Source organism: Fundulus heteroclitus, chromosome 11, assembly GCF_011125445.2.
Source record: "Fundulus heteroclitus isolate FHET01 chromosome 11, MU-UCD_Fhet_4.1, whole genome shotgun sequence".
NCBI lineage: Eukaryota > Metazoa > Chordata > Actinopteri > Cyprinodontiformes > Fundulidae > Fundulus > Fundulus heteroclitus.
The window spans coordinates 3,846,398-3,869,449 of record NC_046371.1 but is presented as its reverse complement, the minus strand read 5'-3'; the positions used below and the strand labels follow the sequence as shown (position 1 = coordinate 3,869,449).

Below are 23,052 nucleotides of genomic sequence, written 5' to 3'. Positions count from 1 at the left end.
ATATACATTTTATTTTATTGTATTTTTATTTTCATTTTTTGTCTGCACCATCAACACCAAGTCAAATTCCTTGCAAGTGCAAACCTACTTAAACTTGATTCTGATTCTGATTCTGGTTCAGAAAGTTTATTTATTTCGGTTCAGTTCAGGGAATCAAGCCATGTTTTTATACCACAGAGTGACGCGTTTTAAGGATTTATATTTATCACGGATGTTTGTCACAAAAGACAAAAAAAAATTTTTTGTACGGAAATCTTGGTTCTACTGGAAAGACACAAAAGACTGACAAGAAGTGTGACAGCTGTAGTCCTGGTCATGGAGACGTTCATGTGCGATGGTCTCAAACTCCAGCTGTAGTCCACATCTGGCAAATCTCCTACAATCTAAACAGATGTTGGTTTTTCAATCACCTCCAGGCTGTGCTATCCCTGTTGCTTGTGCACCATTAATTTATTACCACAGTTTTTCCTTCCACTAAACTTTCCACTGACATGCCTGTCTGCTGGACAACATCAAGTCAGCAGCCTTCCCTGTAATTATATAACACAGTTTGGTCTCATTATAATTATAGGGAACATAATTTATTAGCCTTGTGTGATATGTAGATTTTGAAGGAAACGGTTTTTGGTTTTTAATAAGCTGTAAGCAACACACTGCAAAAACAGAACTAAAAATAAGTGAACATTTCTTGAAATTAGTGTATTTATCCTTGATTTCAGCAGGTAAACAGGATTATCTGCCAGTGGAATAAGATTTTTGCACTTAAAACAGGAGCAACTCATCTCCATCATCTTATTTCAAGTACTATTTATATAATTATCTTATTCTAGGGGTAAAATTACTCATTCCATTGGCAGATAAGATTATTTACCTGCTCAAATCAAGGACAAATACACTCATTTCAAGAAAACGTCTCTTATTTTTAGTTCAGTTTTTGCAGCGCAATCATGAATCTAAACAAATATAACCACCTGAAATTCATACATTTTTATTCAATAATTGATGTGTGAGCTTCTCTTTTTCAACTGAACCGCTGACATACAGTAGCTCTTTTTTTTTTTAAAAAGATCTTAATTGCATCTTCCAATTAGGATTAAATTTTAGGTCAAATCGCTATACATTGTATAAGGATATCATGCAATAAACACAAATTAGTTACTAATTATTAAAAAGAAGTTGCTTTTTTTAGTCCTGAAGTTGCTTTCAGTAGTTCTCTATTCAGTCAAAAGAGTCACTCTGTGTTTTATGTAGTGTAAATCCTGGGTCAGGGGCTTTAGTTTGCACGTTGTGGCAGGTTTCTGGTCCGTTCAAATTTAAGTTATATTGTCTTTTTAGGGGGTTCTGGTTGGCGTTTAATCATCACCGGATCAGAAACAGTAAGACGGGCTCGCCCAGATTCATCCACAAGCTGTACAGAACCGTGGAGCTGTGTCACTCTGGAGCCCGATCGTATGCCAGAACCTCATTCCTACAGCAACAGCTGTCAGACTTTGAGATGGGGCCCACACGGAGCAACAAAAGTGGGCCTTGTCTGTTCAGATTTCCCTCTTGGCAGTCCATGAAAAGAACACGGGGAGCAATCCAGACACCAGGCTAGCGCTGCAGAAACAGAGCAGCTCAGTGAGCAGGACATGATGGCACACAATCTGACGGCACTGGTTCTGGTACAGGCTGGAGGAGGAAAACAACAACATGCACACAGTCCCCCGACACCGTGAGGACTTAAAGTAATTAACCTGGAGGGAGCGGCACTGAACTGGACGCCTGTTGGCATTTCTTATCGTGTCCGAACGTCGTCAGCAAACTTAAAATTTAACAAACTAAAAAAATTACAAACTAATTAAATAATTATCCCTCTTTTTGCAATCCTTTCTACCTTCTGCCATAAAACTCCTCCTCTGTAGTTGCTGCTTCGGCTAAAGATGTGAAGGTGAACGCGCTCTGGCTCTGCTTTCATGCAACAGAACAGAACTAAGCGATATAAGCATGCATTTAATACATAAATGAGTTTAGCGCTGAACATTTTAACTCACCCGGGTTTAAGAAGCCGAGACATACAAGTGAAAAAATGTGGTAGATCTTTCTGCCTTTGGAATGAGCATCCTTCTCTGTCTGCATCTTGAGGAAAAGGCTTTGTTTTTCTCACAGGCTGCCAGCATGATTTGTGCCTCTGGGCAGGACGGAGGACACAGTCGTTCATTCAGGCCGCGCTGGAACTGAGCACAAGTTGTTCTGAGGAGCTACTGTATGAGCAGCGACACAACTGTGTGTGTGTGTGTGTGTGTGTGTGTGTGTGTGTGTGTGTGTGTGTGTGTGTGTGTGTGAGCGTGCATCTCTGTCTTCAGGGCTCAGCTGGCCTTGTAATATGAAAATAAAGCTGCTTTTATGTCCTATGGACTGCATTTGACTGCTCTGACTGGAACGTGTTGGGTCCATTTAATGGTAAGAGGTCGCACTTAAAGCCCAGCATCCCTAACAAAAATGCATCTCTAAATTTACAGTTAGCTGTAGCAGAGGAATAGAAAACCAACATTGATGATTTGCATAATTCAATTATTAGCTCGTCATCGTGAACTGCATGTTTAGCTTCTCTCTTTGGGGGTCACATTCTGGCACGGTTAAAAGAAGTGGGCCCATTTGAGGGGATATCTGGTTTTTTTTTTATGTGTTTTCTGTGGTTTTATGAGCCCGTGTTGCTGTAAAGACGCGTCTGTAGCCTTTGTTTTGAAGATTTGTGACTCAGATCAAAACTTTGCGATAGGCAAAGCTGAAGGCAGCGATGTGTTTATGTCTGCTGTCTTCTTCCTTTTTCCATCAGGGTGTTTTGTTCGTTAATGTTACAATTCAGGAAAGTTCAGCAGCTGAAATTGGGCCGGATTATGTAATTTAAAGAAAAAGGGAACAGTCAATAGATAGGTGCATATAAATCATCAAGTAATGTGGTTCCCTTTAAGATTATGTCCTTTTTAAAGCACCAGTTTTGTCATGGTAATGGTGGTCTGCTGGGCGTTGAAACAGGAGAACCCCGTTCACGCAAGGGCCTCCACTAATTGTGCAGGCCGAGGCTCTTATTTAAAGGGTTAGTTAGCTTAGTAAGTTCCTGTGTGGTTATTATCCGTGACGGTTTTTACTTTAGCGAGAACATCCAGGATCAACCTGGAGGAAAACTGCATGAGACCTGAGAATGATAGTTAGAGAAAAAGCGATACAGTTAATAGAAGTTAAACCTTTTACTCATGTAAACAAGACGTGGTCACTTTAAGGTTACATCATCACCAGCAGCCAATCAGAGGGAGCTCTGCATTGCTTAGCAACAGGCAGCAATCAAACCAAACTAACTGCCACTGGAAGCCATCCTGCACACTCCCTGGTGTTCTGCCTTCTCTGGACTTGGTTCTGACTGCTGGGTTTGGTTCTGACTGCTGGACTTGGTTCTGACTGCTGGACTTGGTTCTGATTGCTGGACTTGGTTCTGACTGCTGGGTTTGGTTCTGATTGCTGGGCTTGGTTCTGACTGCTAGGCTTGGTTCTGACTGCTGGGTTTGGTTCTGATTGCTGGACTTGGTTCTGACTGCTGGGCTCAGTTCTGACTGCTGGGTTTGGTTCTGACTGCTGGGTTTGGTTCTGATTGCTGGGTTTGGTTCTGACTGCTAGGTTTGGTTCTGACTGCTGGGTTTGGTTCTGATTGCTGGGCTTGGTTCTGACTGCTAGGCTTGGTTCTGACTGCTAGGTTTGGTTCTGACTGCTGGGTTTGGTTCTGACTGCTTCCCTGCCCTCCTGGCTGTCATGGCCGACATCATCCTGTGTGAGCCTATTGAACTCTTCAACCTCCTCAACCAGCGGCGCCGTGTGCCGAGGCTGGCGGAGATCAACTACCTCTGTCTGGTTGGTGAGAGTTTGCCGTCTTTTTTTTAAGGGCTTTTTCTTTTATTCTGGTTATAAAAGGCTGGCGGCTTTGTTGAAGTCTCTGTTATAAGGGACTCTTTCTGTTTCTTTTCTTTTACAGATGCCCAGGAAATCCAGGACTACTACACAGGTCATATCATAACAGCCAGGAATGTGAGAATGGTATGAAAATCAGGTCTCTATCCATCTATCTGACTCCCTGCCTGTAAATCACCAAATGTTGTTGTCTGATGAAGGCCTCCACCCAAAACGTGTTGGTCAGCAATTAAAGTTGCTTCCTGGGACTTCAAGCGTTGCTGGAATCTTCGCTTCCCTCAGCCATCTTTACAAGCCCTAGGAACTATTTTTGACTTTACCAGCTACATAAAACCTTGTTCAGAGCTGCAGAAGTCACACAACTCTTATCAAACACAGGAAACATGTTTAGATTTTCTAATTTAGAGAACAATAATTGCATTTTTGTTGTTAGATTTAATGGATTTTCTTCAAAGGGACATTTAATAGTTTTTTTAATGACATTTATTACACTATATTGTCATTATTTGTAGAAATGTTATGCCTGTGTTGCATGAAAAAAAAAGATATTTAAAAAAAATTGCTCAATTAATTTACAATTTTTTCACCAAAGCCACACAGTTGCAGGCCCCTGGTCTAGATGGGCTGTGCTTCAGCCGTAAGAGAAGACTAACAGAGGTTGCATCAATCTGCTCCAGTTAAACATCCAGTTTGCTCAAATGTTTTTAGTTTCAGATGATGCTGCTGGAGTAAAATATTCATCTATCTTAACGGATGTTTTTACACATCTTTGGGTGCGCTGAAAACGTAACTCAACTAAACCAAAGGTATCCACCTCAGCAAACATGCAATCTAACTTTACATTTCCTTACATCATCAATCTAATTTTTAGTCAGACCATGAACTTTGTACCTTTTTTTTTTTTTTTACCAACGGTGTAATTGATGTATCTAAAGAAGTAAATGTGGATAAAGCTGCCTTTGCTCCTCGCTCACAGTTTACATCCGGAGACCCCCTCTGAATCTAATGAGCCTTTCTTCCACCTGACAAACTGGTAAATGTCTGCAGGAGGCAGACGGGTCGTGCTACTTGCCAGATGCGGTGGAGGTTGGCAGCATGCGGCACATTGTGGTCTATGACAGCGTCACGAGCTGTTTGCAGGAAGAAGGTACGTCTTTGGCTCTGAAGCCTTTTCCACAAACAGCCACAGATATTAATCGCGTTCCCTGGGATTTTAGGAAGGGCAGCCGACTGCGCCCAGTCGCTCGCAAAATCCAGCTTCTGTCCAGTTCAAATACTGAAAGGAGGCTACAGGAGGTTCTCTGCTCTGTACCCGTTTTTACGGACGGAGAAGATCCAATACACCATCACGGTAAAACTCAACACAAGCATCTTTCATTCAGAATCCGTTTCAGTATCTTTTCAGTCCAGATGTATAATCATTTATAAAAGGTATTTCTATTTAACCCTTATTCTAACTTCCCAATATAAAATTATGTGCAATCAATTAGCTTTGTAAGTCACCTGACGTATTTTAAAAGCACAGCTAAATCTAATGGAGAATCTGTTGATGCTCTCCATCCAATCTGATCAACGTTGTGCTATTTCGCAGAGAAGATTGGGCCATAAATTCAGTTTCTAGATGTGAAAAGCTGGTAGAAACATACGCCAAAACCTTGCAGCTGTAACTCCAATGAAAGGAGGATCTACACAGCATCGACCCTTATTAAATATGCATTCAGGCTTACTTTAATTAAAAGAAATATACTGAACAATTCATAATTTTCCTTTCACTCCATATTATGCACTACTTCATGGTGATCTTTTACATAAAATCCCAATAGAATACCCTGAAGCTCCTGTTTATATGACAAAATGTGAAAAAAGTCAAAGGGGTATGAATACTTTTGCAGGTCCTTGTACATAGTAGAGCTGGGCAGTATATTGAGATTTAAAAAATATCAAGAATTTTTAAAAAGAGATACAAGATGAGACGATATCGTTTATATTGAGATGGTCATGCATTCAAGCAGGTTATTTTTCAGCTATTTCTCATATTCATCTTTGTTAAAAAAAAATGTGCCCTTAAGACATTTGGGATAAAGCTTTAAATCAGAGATGTGTTTTTATAATTACGTATTGAAGAGAAAAAGAGAGAGAAAAAAAAGTATGTATTGAAATTCAGCCTAAAAATATTGCAATATTATTTTTGGTCAGCCCTAGTACACCATGTCCACCAGGGCTGCCGACTCCAGAGTTGGAGAGTGACTGTCCTGCAACTTTCAGAGGCATCTCTTGTCCAATACAGCTGAATCAGATCAATACAGCTAAATAACAGCTAAAAGCACCCAAATAACAGCTAAAAAGCAGCTAAATAACAACTAAAAGCAGCTAAATACTACCCGGTCTCTTACCCACTGACTGCTGGAGATAGGCAGCACGACCCTGCACAGAAAGAATATGGATGTATGGAATAATCAACACTAATTACAAATACTTAAATCTAAGATATATAAGAACACACCTATCTGTTAAATGTTGAGCAGCACATGGATGTGGTTCATGACTGTGCAGATTTAACCACTAAAATATCCCAGAATTAAAACAAAAATTTGTTTTTGGTGTTTTGGTCTCTTTTGAAATGAGAAATGATGGTATTTCAGCTGATCCAGTCTTTTACAGTCAATTATTTCGCGTGGACTGATCGCAGGAGCTTGAAAACCTGAAGATGTATCCAGTGGAGATTATAGTGGGACTGCTGTATATGGGAGACCAGAATCAAAGTCAGGACGCAAACACCCTGAAGGACCTGAAAATCAGCGCCACAGTCAGCATCTCACATTTCACTCAGAGTGACTCTGTAGAGTAAGACGGGATCAAATATGCAAACAAGTCAAATTCCTTTTCCAGATTGCTTTTCATTTTTTCAATAAACATATTTGTTAACTTCTAGATCTGGGACGCAGACGATCCTTAACATCCCAGTGGCTGACGAGGTGGAGTCGGATTTATATTCAAACTTCCAAACCATATGTGGCTTTATTAGTGAGTACTCACCCCATTATTGCGTAACAAGTTGAAGTTAAATAGTGTTGTCTTCATAGCGAGCAGAAATGCTTCTATGCATTCTATCCTATGGCTTATCTTACCCTGAGCTACCTCTATAGTTATGCTGCTATAGGCTTAGGCTGCTGGAGGACATCAGGGTCTATTTCTCTCACTCTGCTGAGTTCTCCTACTGCTCTCCAATTTGCATTGTTTGTTGTTATTTCAGCTTTTAACTTTTTGTTCTCTGTCATTTTTCTCTTCATAGAAGGTACACCTGGTCTGGCGTTCTGTTAGCTGTGACATCATCAGGGGATGCAGATCATCCTCTATTACCATCTAACATAGAAAGTACTCCTGGGTCAATGTGAGCTTCTGTGCTTTCTGTGTCTCTGCTCTGTCTTCTCTAACATAGAAAGTACTCCTGGGTCAATGTGAGCTTCTGAGCTTTCTGTGTCTCTGCTCTGTCTTCTCTAAGCCCCAGTGGCTGGAGGCAGATGAGCGTTCACACTGAGCCTGGCTCTGGTTCTGCTGGAGGTTCTCCTCCCTGTTAAAGGGGAGTTTTCCTCTCCACTGTCGCTTCATGCATGCTCAGTATGAGGGATTGCTGCAAAGCCATCAACAATGCAGACGACTGTCCACTGTGGCTCTACGCTCTTTCAGGAGGAGTGAATGCTGCTTGGAGAGACTTGATGCAACCTGCTGGGTTTCCTTAGAGAGGAAACTTTCTCACCAACCTGGAGGATCTGATGGAGTCTGACTTTGGAAAGAGACTTGAGATGACATGTGTTGTGATTGGCAGTATATAAATAAAATTTCATTGAATTGAAATGTTAATTGGCACCCAAAGGTTAAATATTAATTCTGAGGTTATCTATTGGTCCTAAATGTGGAAAAGATAAACCACATTTTTGTGGACAAAGATCTTAAACCTGGTGTCATGGAGTGGTTATGCCAATTCTTTGTAGTAATTGTAAAGCAGACGAAAAATTACAGATAGTTTGAGATATTTTAATACAAAAATAAAATCTGAAAGCGTGGCTCGCTGTTGGATTCAGTTCCTCCCAAGTCTGTACTTTGTAGAAAAACCTTTTTACTATAGTTCCAACTGAAAGGTTTGTCTCTAGCAGCGCTGCACAGCTGGAACATGTTGCTCAGTCATCTTTGAGAAAAGATGCTGGAAGGTGAACCTCCTCCTCACTCTCAAGTCCTTCGCCTCTAACAGGCTCGCTACCAGCTCCTCTAGTTACTCCCCTCCACCATCTCCCCCCCCCGCAGCATGACGCTGCCACCGCCACAATGCCATGGTCAGGATAATGTGCTGCATTTATTTTACATCACATACTGCTTGAAGGTCATAAAGTTCAATCTTCCCATCAGAGCAACTTCTTGCTCATGTTTATTGCATCCTCCACATGGCTTCTGGCAAAATGCAAGCCAGGTTTCTTACGGCTTTTTGCAACAACGTCTTTCTTCTCGCCGTTGCTCCATTAAGGAATTTGTGAAATGCCAGAAACAGAACCGCTGCATTTCTACTGAGGTTAAATTAGAACTCTGTTTGGCTGTTTAATTTTTTTTATGAGTGTCAAAGCAAAGAAAATTGTATAATTTGAGCCACATTCGTAAAAGCCTCATCAAATAAAATCCTTAAAAAGAAAAAAATACATTGACATTTGTTGCTGTGTTATGACAGAATGTGTGAAACTGTAGGGGTATGAATACTTTTGCAAAGGCGTTGTAATTTAGTATTCACAATTAGTGTTTTTATAAGTATAAGGAGAGTTGTGGATTTTAACTTTGGCCTCCAGTGGACTCTTAATGTTATTCTTATTGTTCATCCGACCGGAATAATGAAGCATTACTGAAACAGAACCAATCGGGTCATTAAATGATGTTTGAGTTATAAAGCAGCAGATCTGAATGTTTTTCCTCAGTTAAAGGATTTCCATTACTCTCATTTAATTATTCTCTTTAAATTAAAATATGTCATAACATCACATGACTGCAGTAAGAGGTTGAGTAGACGCAGCTTTGTGTTATTAAGAGTTTAAACTGAGAATAAAGCTGGATTAAGGTGTTTTCCAAAGTATTAAATGTGTTTCACTTCATTGCTCTGGTTGCATTCTGCCCCCTGGAGTCCAAATCTGATGGCCTTTTGCACATTTTTATGTTTGTACTTAAGTTAGGCTTCACTAGTTGTCTATAAATGTGTAGATAATTATAGGGAATTCAATTTGAAATAATTTACTTGGACTTCAGTGCATTTCTAGTTTAATAATCCAAATTTGATTTGAGTTATTGGTCAGGGACATGATTGTTTTCCGTCAGATCACCGACCTTCAGGCTATTTTATTTATTTTTGTCTAAATTACAGTGAGAAACGCAGCTCTCTGTTTCTGCCTGTGTTGTTCAGGTTCTCACACAAATGTCGGATCTCGTGTCCTGATAGTTTCCAGGCAGGGCAGAAGCCGCTGCAGCGCTGTGGCCATCGCCTTCCTCATGCACCACTACAAATACACACTGGAGGCAAGTGGGGCTCATTCAGACCAACAACAACACTAATCATTCAAAAAAACTATAATTTTTTATTCAGAATCAACAGTTTTGTCAATTGTTTCAAATCAATTCATGTGAAAGGATGCTATTTTTATTTGATTTTCTCTTAAGCCCGAGGGTACTCATACTTTATAAGGCATTTCTCAACTTGCGCAATGCCTAAACTGCTAATTTTGTTATCAGCTAACATAAAGGTCCTGAAGGATGATGTGGATGTGAAAATCTGTGAGTAAATTATTCTGGGCCTCAGTAAATGAGATTTAAATGCCCAAAAACATGTATTCCACCTAAACAAAACAGATGTTTACACACAAAACTTCTTACTTTTGCTATAAAGAAGGAAATAACCACAATAAACTGTAACTACAACATATTGGTTACATCTGTAGCCATTTTTCTGTCTACACAATGAACAATTGAGAAGTTATACATGTTTAGATTGTTACAAATCCAGACGGACCCTTGTTGCTCTTGTGTCATTTTGGCCCAATCTGAGACAATTTTTGAAAATTTGAATTTATTCTTGCAATTTAAAATGTGGGATGCTATTATATAGTTGGAAGATACTTTTGTAGTGGAGTCTCAGATGAAGATCTGGACATATGAAATGTGTGTGATGGTCTCAGTTAGTCAGCTAGAAGTGCGTTATTGTTGGTAAAGAGCTCAAACCCCTCAAAAGGGGGCTCGCAGCTTTAAGGGGTTAAAAGAAACCAACAATGAAAAATAAACAAATAAAAAGGTTTTTTTGTCTTTAAAAATGGTAAATGTTTATGGAAATGCAGCCCATTTTTTTTCTTTTTCTGGTTAAAAATTACTCAGGTTACATAGAAAGCATTTTATAAACTTAAATAAACTAATCTTAACTGAATTGGAATCTCTCTTAATTAATGATCTGTATCTAAATTGGATTTATCTTAATTTTTTGTAATGTGCATTGAGAATAAATGTGTTGTGATATAAATGAACAGAACTGAATTATATCTCTACATATCTTTAACTCAAAACACGCAGATCGTGGATTTACTCTGAGAATAGAACCTGCAACTGCTGTTTTTTTCTAAAATGTCAAATTCTTTTAAAAGAAAACACTTGAACTTAGAAAGGTTGCATGCATTGTGGCTCTTAATTTTGTTGCTTTGCCTTTTTTCAGGAGGCCTGGTGGCAAATGATGAAATGTAAACCCACCATGAGGCCCAACACAGGGTTTCTACAGCAGCTGTCTGACTGGGAGCTTCACACCTTGGGAAGGAAACACACAGACTTATCAAAAGCTCCATTTTAACAAAAGATGCAACATGCTGCAGTCAGTCTGTCGTGTATATTTCATGTTTGCCAATTTCTTGGACATTTGCTTTAAAAAAGGCTGTGTGCTAAATTTCCCTAATAAACCCCTGGATGAGGAAGTATGCGTCACCTAAGGTGTAATAATTACATCGTTTTGTACACACACCAACCCAGCTAGTTCATCATTATTTAAAAAAATAATTACCATGTAAAATGTTTTGCATGCCTTCTAAATAAAAATTTCTGTCAGAATATAGTAGCTAAATGGAGTTCATTTAAAGATATTATGACTAAAACTCCATTAAATCCACATTGTGTTTGGTATTTGTTTTTCTCTTTTAATTGGAATTCCAGATATTGTTTGTTTTGGTCTCTGTGATCATAATTGTTTACTTTTTATGAAAACAAATAAATCACAGGTAAAAATATATATTTCTAAAACCCCTGTTTTTAAAGTAGCTTTAATAGGGTGGTTTGTTAAACATTGTGTTACATTGGCTAAAATTGTTAAGTCAGAAATACTTGTGCACCAAGAATTTACAAATAATGAAATCAGATACTTTCACATCCAAAGTTCTAAAAGGGGCATTCCCCAATATATATATATATATATATATATATATATATATATATATATATATATATATATATATATATATATATATATATATATATATATATATATATATACAGGTCTTTTCTAAGCTTTGCAAAATGACTAGTTTGACTCTTTAATTGACTTAAAGCTAATTTCCGTTCAAACAAGTCTGCTTTTGAAAAAATAGAATAGATGTGGTTATTTTATCATGAAAGAGAAAGCAAAAACCAAGGTTATTAAAGATAAAACACTTTGTTTTGTGACTAACAGTTATATTGTAAAAACTAATTATTTTGGTATCATTCATTAACTGTAATGGGGCAGCACAAAGTTCATTCAGGGGGCACAAATCGGCCTTGGGGCGCACGTTTGACACGCCTGAGTACAACCGTTGATTACCACGGCAACTTTGCCACTCACAATATGGCGGACGCGCTGAAGCGGCTACGGCCAACCCACTGATAATAATGAGCTGATACTGATTGGCTGAAAAAGGCATAACGGAATCACAAGAGAGCGATCTGATTGGACGACCTAGTAAAGAAAAGCTCCACAAGTAACCACCATATAGTTCTAAAAAATAGAGTCAGATATGCGCTTAGAAACGACAGAAAGAATAGATATTAAAACAAGTAGATTAGACCGCAAATATTGTAGTAGCAGTTGGCAGTATTTTAAAAACCACGTTTATAATTTTAGCTTTAATCCCGAGCGTCTTTAATGTGAAGCTTTTATTCTGAAGGCGTGTCCAGGAAGTGCCGCCCGTTGGCGGATGTTGCTGTAACAGTTAAAACTATTGCAAATCGTTGCTCGGTTATTTCACAATTCCTAGAGGTTTCCAAGCGTCGGGGCAGAAATGTTGTTCAGTCCGACGGAATTATCCGAGTGTTTTCGGGAGTGGGACGATTTGGAGAAAGATTTTCAACATATTCAGGCTAGTTTCGTTGTTATATTATCCAGCTGTGGTGTATAATAAAGTGTCTGGATAAGCTAACAGACGGTGTGGGTGGGGAGACAGGGGGTGGGATACACCCGCAACAGATTAAGATTAAATAAAAATTAAACATATATATTATATATGTATCTATATAAAAATATATAGATATATAAAGTAGTAATAGTTGTTACATTTAATTGTTATAGACATATACGACGGGCTTTAACATTAATAGGCTGTACCTGCAGTTATATTGCAGTTATATACTGACTTTTGCATTTAAGTGTTTTTATTGTTTTGTTATTGTTGCTGATTGATTTTATTATTATGTTTCTGTTTCGTTGAAGAACTTTGGACGCCTTTATGGGGATCTTATTTAAACAAATCTTAAAGGGCACACATGCTTTTCAGTTCTCCCTTTTCACATTAAAATCATTCAGTTGTCTATATAAAGTAGAACTGCAATGCTTTGTTCTGAATTCCTCTTTAATTTACCCCCACGTTCTCCCTTTTTTTCCCCTGTTCTGAGGTTTTGTCTGAGATCAACTGGTTTTGGTGCCGTCTCTTTAAATCTGAAGGAGGCACTTCACAGGTCACAGAGCGATGCCCATCATGAGTCGTACCATCAGCTCTGAGCATGCGTAATACAGAGCAAAAACTTGAATATTTGAATATTTTACTTATTATGTACTTATCTGTGCACTCCAAATGTGTAGACAGTCTTTTGTCACCTGCTGTTCTGTTTTTTGCAAGAAAAACTATCAACGGCGACCCGGAAGTTATTCTGTTTGCTCAAAGGAGCTGATGGTATGGATCGTGCTACTGGTGCAGATCGGGTAGTAGTATTGATTATTAATTTAAAAAACGAATAAATAAAATTGCATGAATGGTTGGCGAACATCAGCCAAAAACAAGTGGAATACAACTTCCAGTCCAGTAGATGTCGCTGCGGATGTGTTGACGCCCGCTGCCTTGTGTCACAAGCATTTCCGGCCGCGGGATACTGCGACGAGTCATTCATAAACAAAACATGGAGGAGACTGAGAAAATTCGCCCGGCTCCATCACATGTCAAGTCAGATTTAAAAACACAAGGAGATAAAAATGAAATTGATATGACGCACGCAATTTGTAAACACTGTTACACTGTAATGAAATACTGTGGGAACAGAAAAACAAGAGCCGCCAGCACCACAAGCACTGAAAAAACAAACAACATTTGATTGCAATGCATGGCGATGCATCGGAATAATTCAAGTATCGTGATGCATCGTGATAGAATCGCATCGTGACTTCTTTGGCAATACCCACCCCTATCGGGTAGTAACAGTCCTCCACACCGTTTGGCCATTTTTGTCGAATGATGGGGGGCGGTGTAATGAATTTAATGGGTTTTTCCCCATTAAAAAGAAAAAAAAATAATTTAATGGGTTAATACACCCAACAACAACTGACTATTTTCACTTATCTGCTTGTAGTCCCGGCATCTTTCAGCTTGGACTACAAAATCACAGCGGAAAAGGAAAATGATGGATTTGCGAAATTGGTTAACGGGAAGTCCATAACCTTGTTTAGCAGCTTTGCATCAAATACTGTGTCATAATTGTTCAAGAAAAACACAATACAGAAAACTGAACCGCTTGAAAAATATGACCCAAAAAGTATAAAGATATCTAAATACAGCACTGCATAAAACATTCTGCACTCCTACAGACTCCAAATACACAATGAAATTGTATTTAGGGCTATAAAAGATGGACTTTGGATGGTGTTTCGTATTAAAGTGTTGTACAGCTCTGCCCTGAATACCTCTTTAATCTCTTTTCACCTGCAGGAAGCCCATCGTCTGTATAAGCAGAAGCTTGAAGAAGTGACCAGACTGCAGAACAGCTGCTCCAGTGCTATAGCACGGCAGAGGAAGAAGCTGAGAGAACTCGCTTTGTCACTAAAGCGGTGAAATGGATTTAACTCATCAATCAGAACTGTATTTTCCGGAGTATAAGTCGCATCTATTAAGAAATTTATTTCACACAATCCCAAGACTAAAAACTAACATTTAATCTGGTAAACCAATTTATTAAATCACACAGCTGCATCCACAACCGGCTGAATAACGAGGAACATACCTGGGAGGATTAATTGGGAAAATTAGCAACTCCAAGCAGCAAAGTTTTATCCAGCTTATTTCAGCGTAACGACCCATTTCACTGAAAGCTGTCAAAATTACGCTGAAATCAGACCGTGAGCGTAGCGGTGCTACGTGCTAAGCTAACAGTATGACGCGGATGTTTCAGAGCAACATAAATCTCAGGGCATCAGTGAAGTTGTAACCCGCCCCGAACAACAGAGCTGTAAGCTAGCGCTAGCTGCTATTAGCTTCACAGACAGCACAGTAACAGGTTCTGTCTTGGTTTGTTTCCTTAGAGCTGCACCACACAATGCTCTGCTGCGTGAATACAGACTGAAACAGCAAAACAACATATGTACATGTGTTCAGTCTTTGTTGTCTATAAGTTAATGTTTTAATTAATTTTTAAGTGGTGCAGGAGCAGGATATAGTTTTCACAAGCCTAGAGCGCCCTCTTGTGGCTATAGACAGTAATATTTACTCCTTGGTTCATGTTGGTCAGCATGATTTAAATTTATATTTAAATTTGATATATAAGTCGCACCTGAATATAAATCGCAGGATCGGCCAGACTATGAAAAAAAAGTGCGACTTATAGCCTGAAAAATCCGATAAGTGCTACTAATTTTTGTTTTAATGGGAGTCAACATTTTCTCACAATCAGATGCAAAGAAAACCTTTCGACATCAAACCTAAAGCCAGAAGAGAGGGAGTCCATCGCGGAAATGGAAGAGTCCATCAAGGAAAAAACGAGTGCTTTCTTCGAGATGGAAGGGTTTCTGCCAAAGAAGAACGGGTATGAACGTGTTGCCTGATGTTAACTTTCAAACGCTGAGGATCTCCACGTTGTGACTGATTCATGCTCCCTCCTGTTTAGACTGTATCTCACTCTGGTCCTGGGGAACGTTAATGTGACCCTCCTGAACAAGCAGGCAAAGTAAGTCACATTTATTTTACTGCAACACCTGAACAGACGCTTTAAAGCCATTTCACCGATCCTGTCCTTCTGTTTGCCCCCCCGCACAGGTTTGCATATAAAGATGAATACGAGAAGTTTAAGCTGATCCTGACCGTCATCCTCTTCCTGTTTTCCTTCACGTGTCGCTTTTTGTTCAGCTACAGGTGATAACTCCTTGTCGACGTTGGTTGAAGTTGTTTTTTTAAGCAGTCAGTGGGAAGTGAATGAATAAAGGAGCAGGAGAGGCAGCTGTGTTTTTTTTTTTTTTGCGATCTCATCATTTCTGCTCCTGTCTCAGAGTCCTGGACGCTCTGTTCAACTTCCTGCTGGTGTGGTATTACTGCACACTCACCATCCGGGAGAGCATCCTCATCAGCAACGGCTCAAGGTCTGTACCTGGGTGTGTCTTTGCACGTTGGAAAAGAGACTCCCCGAGCGACGGAAGATCATTAATACTTTCAGCCTCTGATTCACAGGCTCCCTGAAATGAGAAAAGCAACGCTTGTTTAAATCTGCTTCATTTGCCCGTCTGTTAATGTGTCCATGAGGATTTTACAAAAGCAGTTTCATATTTTCTGGGTCATTACAGTTTAGGGTTGGGTGTCGTTAAGGATTTATTGATTCTACCTCTCTTAACATTCTGGTATTTTATTGGTACCATTAATGATACTTATACCAAGGGTTAAAAAAACAAATCATGATCACTGACTGGTTCATTTTTTTTAAACATTTGGAACGAAATAACGAACTTTTATAGGAAATAAGCTATAAAAACATTATATAAATAACTTTATATATTAACAAAAGGCTTATTAAAAACACTAAATGTGCTCAAAACAAAAAAACAAAAAAATTAACACAATGAAATAATTTCATGTATTAAATAATATTTGACCTGTATCCAAATTATATAATTTTAATCAAAAGATAGCAGAGGCACCCACAATGCATGAGGTGAATACATTAAAATACAGGGAGGAATCTATTTAAATGCAACAGTTTCAGAAAAAAAAAATTACCATTACATGTTAAAGATTGAATGGTACCTTAATAATACCGTTAAGAGGACCGATAAGGATTAAGCTTCTCAGTCCGCAAGTAGTATCCAACGTTTTGATACCGGGTTTCGGTACCCACCCCTAGAAACAATACATATTTACAATAAATATCTGAACCAAGATGTGCCAGTGGTGTCACAAATGTGAGTCTTATTATCTATAATCTGCAAAGCTGCAAAACCCAGTTAGTATGAAAGAATTACAGTAAAATACAGTAATTTATCATAATTCTTAAGCTCTATGCCTGTTTAAATGCATTTCATGTCATATTGATTAGCATATTAGCATGTAACGGTGCTACATGCTAAGCTAACAGTATGACACAAATGTTTAAAAGCAACATAGAAAGGTCAGTAAAGCTCTTGAACGTGCATCAGAGAAGTTGTTAACCGTCCTGACAACATAAGCTAATGCTAGCTGTTATTAGCTTCACCGACAGACCAACCACGCAACGCTCTGCTGCGTGAATTCAGACTGAAACAGCAAAACAACAAACGTGTTCAGTGTTTGTTATCCATAACCTAATATTTTAATAAATTTTTAAGTGTTACGGGAGCAGCTTATAGTTTTCACAAGCCTATAGCGCCCTCCTGCGGCTATAGGCGGTAATGTTTACTCCTTGGTTCATGTTGGTCAGTATAAATTACCATTTAAAAACGTTATATACATCACACATGACTATAAGTTGCAGGATCAGACAAACTATGAAAAAAAGTGTGACTTATAGTCCGAAAAATTTGGTAAATTACCTTTACATTTTAGAACATTGCTCGTTTCTTTTCGCATTTTTGGCCAAATTTAACAGGCAAGCAGCATGTTGCAGACCCCTGGTCTAGATTAAAGCTTAATCATGTGTTTGAATGGCCTAGTCAAAGTCCACATCTAGATCTAACCAATAATCTGTGGCAAGGCTTGAAAATTTATGTTTACAGATCCTCTCCATCCAATCTGACCGATCTAGAGCTATTTGGTAAAGTTTAGATCAACCTCTGTCAAGCTTCATCGATCATAAAAAATATGTCAAAGTTTGTTGTTGGCATCGAATAAAAAAATGCAAAAATGCGTATGCGGGGAACGCAAACGTTTTCACAGCTCTGAGCATCTATTAGGATTACATCTCAGAGCTCAACATCCTGTAATGCCATTTTCCTGTTTCAGGATCAAAGGCTGGTGGGTTTTCCATCACTACGTGTCCACCTTCCTGTCAGGAGTCATGCTCACTTGGTAAGACCTATTCTGCACATCCAGTTCATAATTTAATAAAACACACATGTTGTTCGGTTTTACCTCATCTGCCCCAATCTCACCTGATGTGATCTTTGTTCTCAGGCCTGATGGCGCCCTCTACCAGATGTTTAGAAACCAGTTTCTGTCCTACAATCTCTATCAAAGTAAGAGATTTGCCTTGATGCCAGTTTCACGCCACAGTATGGGTTAAAACATCTAGATCTGATGATTTTATGTTTGTCAGCAGGTGATGTTTTGGTTTATAGCAGCATGTACCTGTGTCTGTCATCCTCAAATACTGTATGATAGCGTAAACGTACGACTTTCTGTTTAAATTGTCCTTTTTTCAAGCTTATAACATGCAGTTTGTCTCCATAATAAAGGGAATGACATAATGAATGTCTAGAGTGTTTAATATCTTTTATAGCGTATTTTAATATTTTACATGCTTAAAGTATTAACAGGTAACAAGATTTTTAAAGTGAGTATTACAAGTTGCAATGAAAACCGGTAAAAGGATAGTTTTTCACTGTTATATCAGTGGCAGTGAGACGTTAGCTAACAGCTGAGCGATTTAACGTGCTTCTTTCGTTTCCGGTTTGTAGGTTTTGTCCAGTTCCTGCAGTACTACTACCAGAGCGGCTGTTTGTACAGACTCAGAGCGCTGGGAGAAAGACACAACATGGACCTGACAGTCGGTGAGCGCAGGCAGCACTTTAAATAAACGTCACATGAAACAACACAAAGAAGTTGTTTTATTTTATATTTGTATCGCGTAGGGATGCACAATATATCGGCATTAACTTCGGTATCGGCCGATGTTGGTCAGTTTTTAATTTATAAACTGGGCCAACATTAACAAACAATGTTTATTTACATGTTGTTATATATAATATAAAATATAAATAAATCGGTTAATAGGTAAATATTGTTTATCAGCCATAGTAGCGATATGAATATCGGATGTGAATATCGGCTCAGATTTCCAAATCGGTGCATCCCTAGCTCAGACCTTATTTCCACTTACTCAACATACTGTTATCTTGCTTTATAGTTTTACAAAAAAAATCATAATCATATTGTGTTAGAACAGGTTTCTTATCTGAGCAGACTGTAAAATGTTTAAAACTCAAATTTTAATGTCAGTTCAGTGAGTCTCCTTTGCTCTCTGGGTGTTTAGAGGGCTTCCAGTCCTGGATGTGGAGAGGCCTGACCTTCCTCCTTCCCTTCCTCTTCTTTGGTCACGTATGTAGCCTCCGTCATGTTTGAGTCACTGATGTTGATCTTATCTCCCTAAAAACATAGAAGATTGTGTGCCTGAACTGACGAGAAGGAAGTAAATCAAATTAATGTTTTTTGAAGTGGTCTTAATAAGCTTGATTTTTTTTTTTTTTTTTTTTGCTTGGTTGCAGTTTTGGCAGCTGTACAACAGCATGACGCTCTTCGGGATGTTCCAGCTCCCAGAGTGTAAAGAGTGGCAGGTCAGTTTTCCATAAAACTTTTCCTTGTCAGTAATTTGGAAAAGTTGACTGTGGAGAGATGGAAGAAAAATTAACATTAATCCACAAATACAGCCTTGGAAAAATATTTACATCCCTTGATGTTTCCCCATTGTGTCACATTGTAAGAAGCCATAAGAAGTCCTGTTGTTAGCTGGTCACGTGTCATGTAGGGGTCGCTGCAATCATGTGGAAGAAGGTGCTGGCTTACAAACAGCCACCAAAATACTCAGCACTAGAATCTGCAGAATGATCCGCGTTTGTTCAGCAGGTCACATCATACAGCCAGAGCTACAATGGAATGGTTTAGATCAATCATATTTGTGTGTCAGAATGGCCTAGTCAAAGTTCAGACCTAAATCCAAACTCCAATCTGACTGAGCTGGAGCCGAATGAATGTCCAAGGCTGATAGAGACCTGCAGTGAAAGCTGCCCAGCACACTAATTAAATGTTTGTAAGAAATACTGAAAACCATTTAAAGTATCCTTCAGAGTAGTTACGTTTATTAGTTTACATGATAATGAAATGTAAAAACAACACAGTACAAGTAATATCCAAGGACAAACACTACTTTTATAGATGCCTACAAGCCAGAAACCACTTTAATAAATAAATATCACAAATCAAAACGGGGAAAGACTATAACTTGATCTCTATTCTATGAAGCATATGAAAAAACAACAACAATAAAAAGCTGGTCTCACGAATATATGGAAGTATGCAAACCTCCAAAGGTCATTCTACATTATCCATCAAACAAAAATGGGAAAAGGAGTCTGAGAACAGACAGTCAGAGTCTGGCAATGGCCAATCATTTCTTTTGGGATTGTCCAAAAATTCAACCATAGTGGAGGGAAGTAACTAAAGAAATATGTAAGACGATGGGAGTGAAATTGGACTACTCTTTTATTACTTAATATCTGGGTAAAATACCAGAATCTGTCCCTCACAAACATAGATACCTGCTAAAGATCCTTTTGGTATGGAGTAAAAAAGCTATAACCTGAAGATGGGTCCAAAATGACCCCCCAACGTTGCACTAGTGGAAAAAATCTATTTTATGGAGAGACTAACTTTTATTTTAAGACTGGAATTGGAGAAATGTATTAAACCCTGTGAAAAATGGATTATGTGCGCTTTGAACCTGGAATAGTATGACTGTACACGTTGATTTATGGAAATGAACGAGCTGTGACCCTATACTGTTAGACCCATGGATGGGTTATGTTTCTTTTCTGTTTTTTCTTCCTTCCTGTTCAAAATTCAAAATCCAAAATAAAAAGTTATATAAAGACAAAAGAAGGATAAATATGAAGGCACAGTAGAAGCCAGGACTGGTTCATATGGACCAAACCTGATAAAAACACTATGTGTTGCAATTCAGACATGTACATAAAGCACTGAGTAATAATAATATAGCATATATTTTCACAAATTTGCATTACTTTACATTGGTGTGACATCTAGAATCCAAATCAAATACATAAACTTTGGTTTTTACATGTGATTAAAGCTTGTTTTAGTGATCCTGCGGGTAAACTGATCTACAACGTACGTTTCTAGGTTTTGATGTGCGGCTGCTCCTACATGGTGCTCTTCATGGGAAACCTGTACACAACGCTGAGGGTGGTTTACCAGAAATATGTCAACAACATGGAGAAGTCCAAGACTGCGTGAGCGCGCTGGAGCCAGAACAGATCGTCGCCACGGTGGCCTCTCGTTCACTGAACAGAAAATATGTCAGAGTTACTAGTTTCTTTCGTCCCTGTGGACCATTTACTCGCCCTGCTACTCCAAAGGGATTTCAGGTTCCTGCATTTCATGTTTGGCTAAATTGAAATGAAATCAGCTTTTTTATTATATTGCTTTTTTTTTTTAAATCAAGCTACTTTATAGCTTTCTTGTTGATTCAGTAGGATTGTCTATTTCGGAGAATGTGAAAGTTTGAATCAATAAGGCATTCCTCAAATGACGTCAGATTTCTAAATTTAGATGCGTGCGTGGCGGCCATCTTGTGGTCGTACGAGCAGAGCGGTAACGCTTGAATAGTTTCCTTGTTTGAGTCTAATAGTGAACAGATCAATCAATCAATCAATCAATCAAATTTTATTTGTCAATTACAATTTGCATTGCAATCGAATCTGTCCTGAATATCGCCTCAGCAGACAATAATATGACAACAATTAAACAAGCTGCTGCGTTGGCAGGAGTGACTAGATATGGTGATTGTGATCAGATGAAGGGAGTTTTTTTTCTCCATTGATTTTCCAAAACCCCGAAGGATTGCAGAGAAATGTCAGTGTTTCATACGAAGTTGTAACCGAGAGGACTTTACTGTGGAATCTGACCAAAGACTCCTAAATGTTGGAGGCAACACTTGAACATCCAGACCTGAAACCAGCGACTGCAGCATCTGTGCAGGTGGGGGACGTTTATTTGGCTTTTTCTCAGCTGCTTTAAAGGTATACTATGCAACCGGGGTTGATTTTCCAGCGAGGCTCCCCCCAGAGGGCGAAAGTAAAAGTGCACTGTCATAAAGATGCTCAGCTGTTCTGGTTTCTCCATCAAGCCAGGCGCGGTTGTTTTGAGCTTAGCAGACAGGCGAACGCAACGAAAAGTCGCTGTTTTCTCGCTGGTTCCGCCATGATAACTGCACAAATATCGCCACTGCGCTAGCAACGAGCATGCCTTTCACTGGGGGCGTGTAGCAGTTCTCGCCGTAAAGCAAGACCGACTCTTGCGGTCTTGCACCAGACTACTGAGCCTGTGAGTGCGGGCCGAGGGCTCCTGCAAAAGTGCGGTATTTCCCCCACAGACCACCAGGGCGGCCGAGAAAACCTTTGTTCAACCTGAAATTACTCATTTAATCATCCAAAACGGTATGGAACATATTAATTAACTGAAAAATGTTGCATAGTATGCCTTTAATGCTTCATAAAATCTATGAGAGGCGTTCATGTGAGCTTCAGTGCTGCATTTAGTCCGCTTATTATCAGCAACTTTGGGCTTGTTTTTCTCTAAAGTCACTTGTAACTTTAATGAGTCGCTGGGTGTGGTTTCTTGGGTTTGTTTCTGAACGCTTTTTTGGACTTCGCTTTTTTCTGGATATTGTGTCACGCAGCAAAAGAGCGGGACTCGGCTTCCCACCCCGATGACAGCCATTTTACGAGCAGGAAAAGTCCCAATGTGAAATAAAACAAGCTAAATACGTGCATTTGTGATGAGTAGCAGCGGCGTGGTGGTTCTCTTGCTGCTTCTTTTCATGGATCAAGTCGATGTTTCTCCCACAGTGATCTTGTTTGTATGTGCAGGTGAGATGAAATCTGAGTGTCTGATTACAATTTTGAAGTCTATTTTCTGCAATTAGCTCTATAATAATTTAAAACATAGGCCTGTAATAATACATATGTATTTTTTTCTTCGTATCAGCTGTAATTCTTCGAGGATTCAGCAGGTTTCTTCCTCGAGTTTGATCCGTTGTGAGAGAGGAGAGGACAGCCTCTTCTACCTTTCTGCTAATGCCGCTTTCTTTACGCTACATTTCTACCACCGTTTCAGCTGTTCTCTGCTGGGTTTCTCCACTGAAGCAGGTTTAAATGAGGCTCCTGGGACGTCGTCATTTTCCAAAATGATCAGTATTGCGGTTGTTGCCATTGTAGTTTGCGCTCTTCCTGTCCGACCTGCCAGGAAACTCTAGAAAAATGTGACGTCATTTGAGAACTGCCCCACCAATCACTGATGAGGACAGCGTTACTTGAATAATATTTATTTACAACTTGTGACTCTTTGCTCAGGAGCTGCTCTGTCTCTGCTTTATGAGAAAGAAATCTACAGAATAAAA

The 23,052-nt window shown here is 39.1% G+C and overlaps 3 protein-coding genes across 6 annotated transcripts in view; 2 read left to right on the top strand and 1 right to left on the bottom strand.

Moving 5' to 3' along the window:
* LOC105929039 (hepatocyte cell adhesion molecule) overlaps positions 1 to 16,083 on the bottom strand; it is a 30,656-nt gene extending 14,573 nt beyond the window's left edge. Inside the window, exon 1 of one of the 2 annotated variants that reach the window (XM_036142745.1) lies at positions 15,779 to 16,083. Coding sequence is in view for 1 of the 2 variants with exons in the window: in XM_012866637.3 (XP_012722091.2) it covers positions 2,034 to 2,118 (85 nt within the window). In the remaining variant the exon portion in view is untranslated. Of the gene's footprint in view, positions 1 to 2,033; positions 2,612 to 15,778 lie in introns of those variants that run through there. The other variant, XM_012866637.3, reaches the window with a different exon arrangement.
* On the top strand, positions 3,528 to 11,059 carry styxl1 (serine/threonine/tyrosine interacting-like 1). Of its 2 annotated transcripts, none has more exons than XM_036142746.1 (8): positions 3,528 to 3,889; positions 4,007 to 4,068; positions 4,990 to 5,089; positions 5,160 to 5,293; positions 6,632 to 6,786; positions 6,875 to 6,966; positions 9,380 to 9,492; positions 10,673 to 11,059. In XM_036142746.1, exons 1-8 carry the CDS (start codon positions 3,787 to 3,789, stop codon positions 10,802 to 10,804), a joined length of 891 nt encoding a protein of 296 aa, XP_035998639.1. In that variant the 5' UTR covers positions 3,528 to 3,786; the 3' UTR covers positions 10,805 to 11,059. The 2 variants fall into 2 exon arrangements, with proteins under 2 accessions (XP_035998639.1, XP_035998640.1); XM_036142747.1 differs by having other exon boundaries at positions 3,769 to 3,885.
* Positions 11,972 to 21,723, top strand: LOC105929041 (ion channel TACAN). Of its 2 annotated transcripts, XM_012866639.3 has the most exons (12): positions 11,972 to 12,338; positions 14,175 to 14,293; positions 15,133 to 15,264; positions 15,346 to 15,405; positions 15,495 to 15,590; positions 15,725 to 15,814; positions 17,643 to 17,708; positions 17,814 to 17,875; positions 18,317 to 18,409; positions 18,892 to 18,956; positions 19,124 to 19,192; positions 20,775 to 21,723. In XM_012866639.3, exons 1-12 carry the CDS (start codon positions 12,261 to 12,263, stop codon positions 20,886 to 20,888), a joined length of 1,044 nt encoding a protein of 347 aa, XP_012722093.2. In that variant the 5' UTR covers positions 11,972 to 12,260; the 3' UTR covers positions 20,889 to 21,723. The 2 variants fall into 2 exon arrangements, with proteins under 2 accessions (XP_012722093.2, XP_035998641.1); XM_036142748.1 differs by lacking the exons at positions 11,972 to 12,338; positions 14,175 to 14,293 and having other exon boundaries at positions 15,077 to 15,264.
* The last annotated feature ends 1,329 nt before the right edge of the window (positions 21,724 to 23,052 follow it).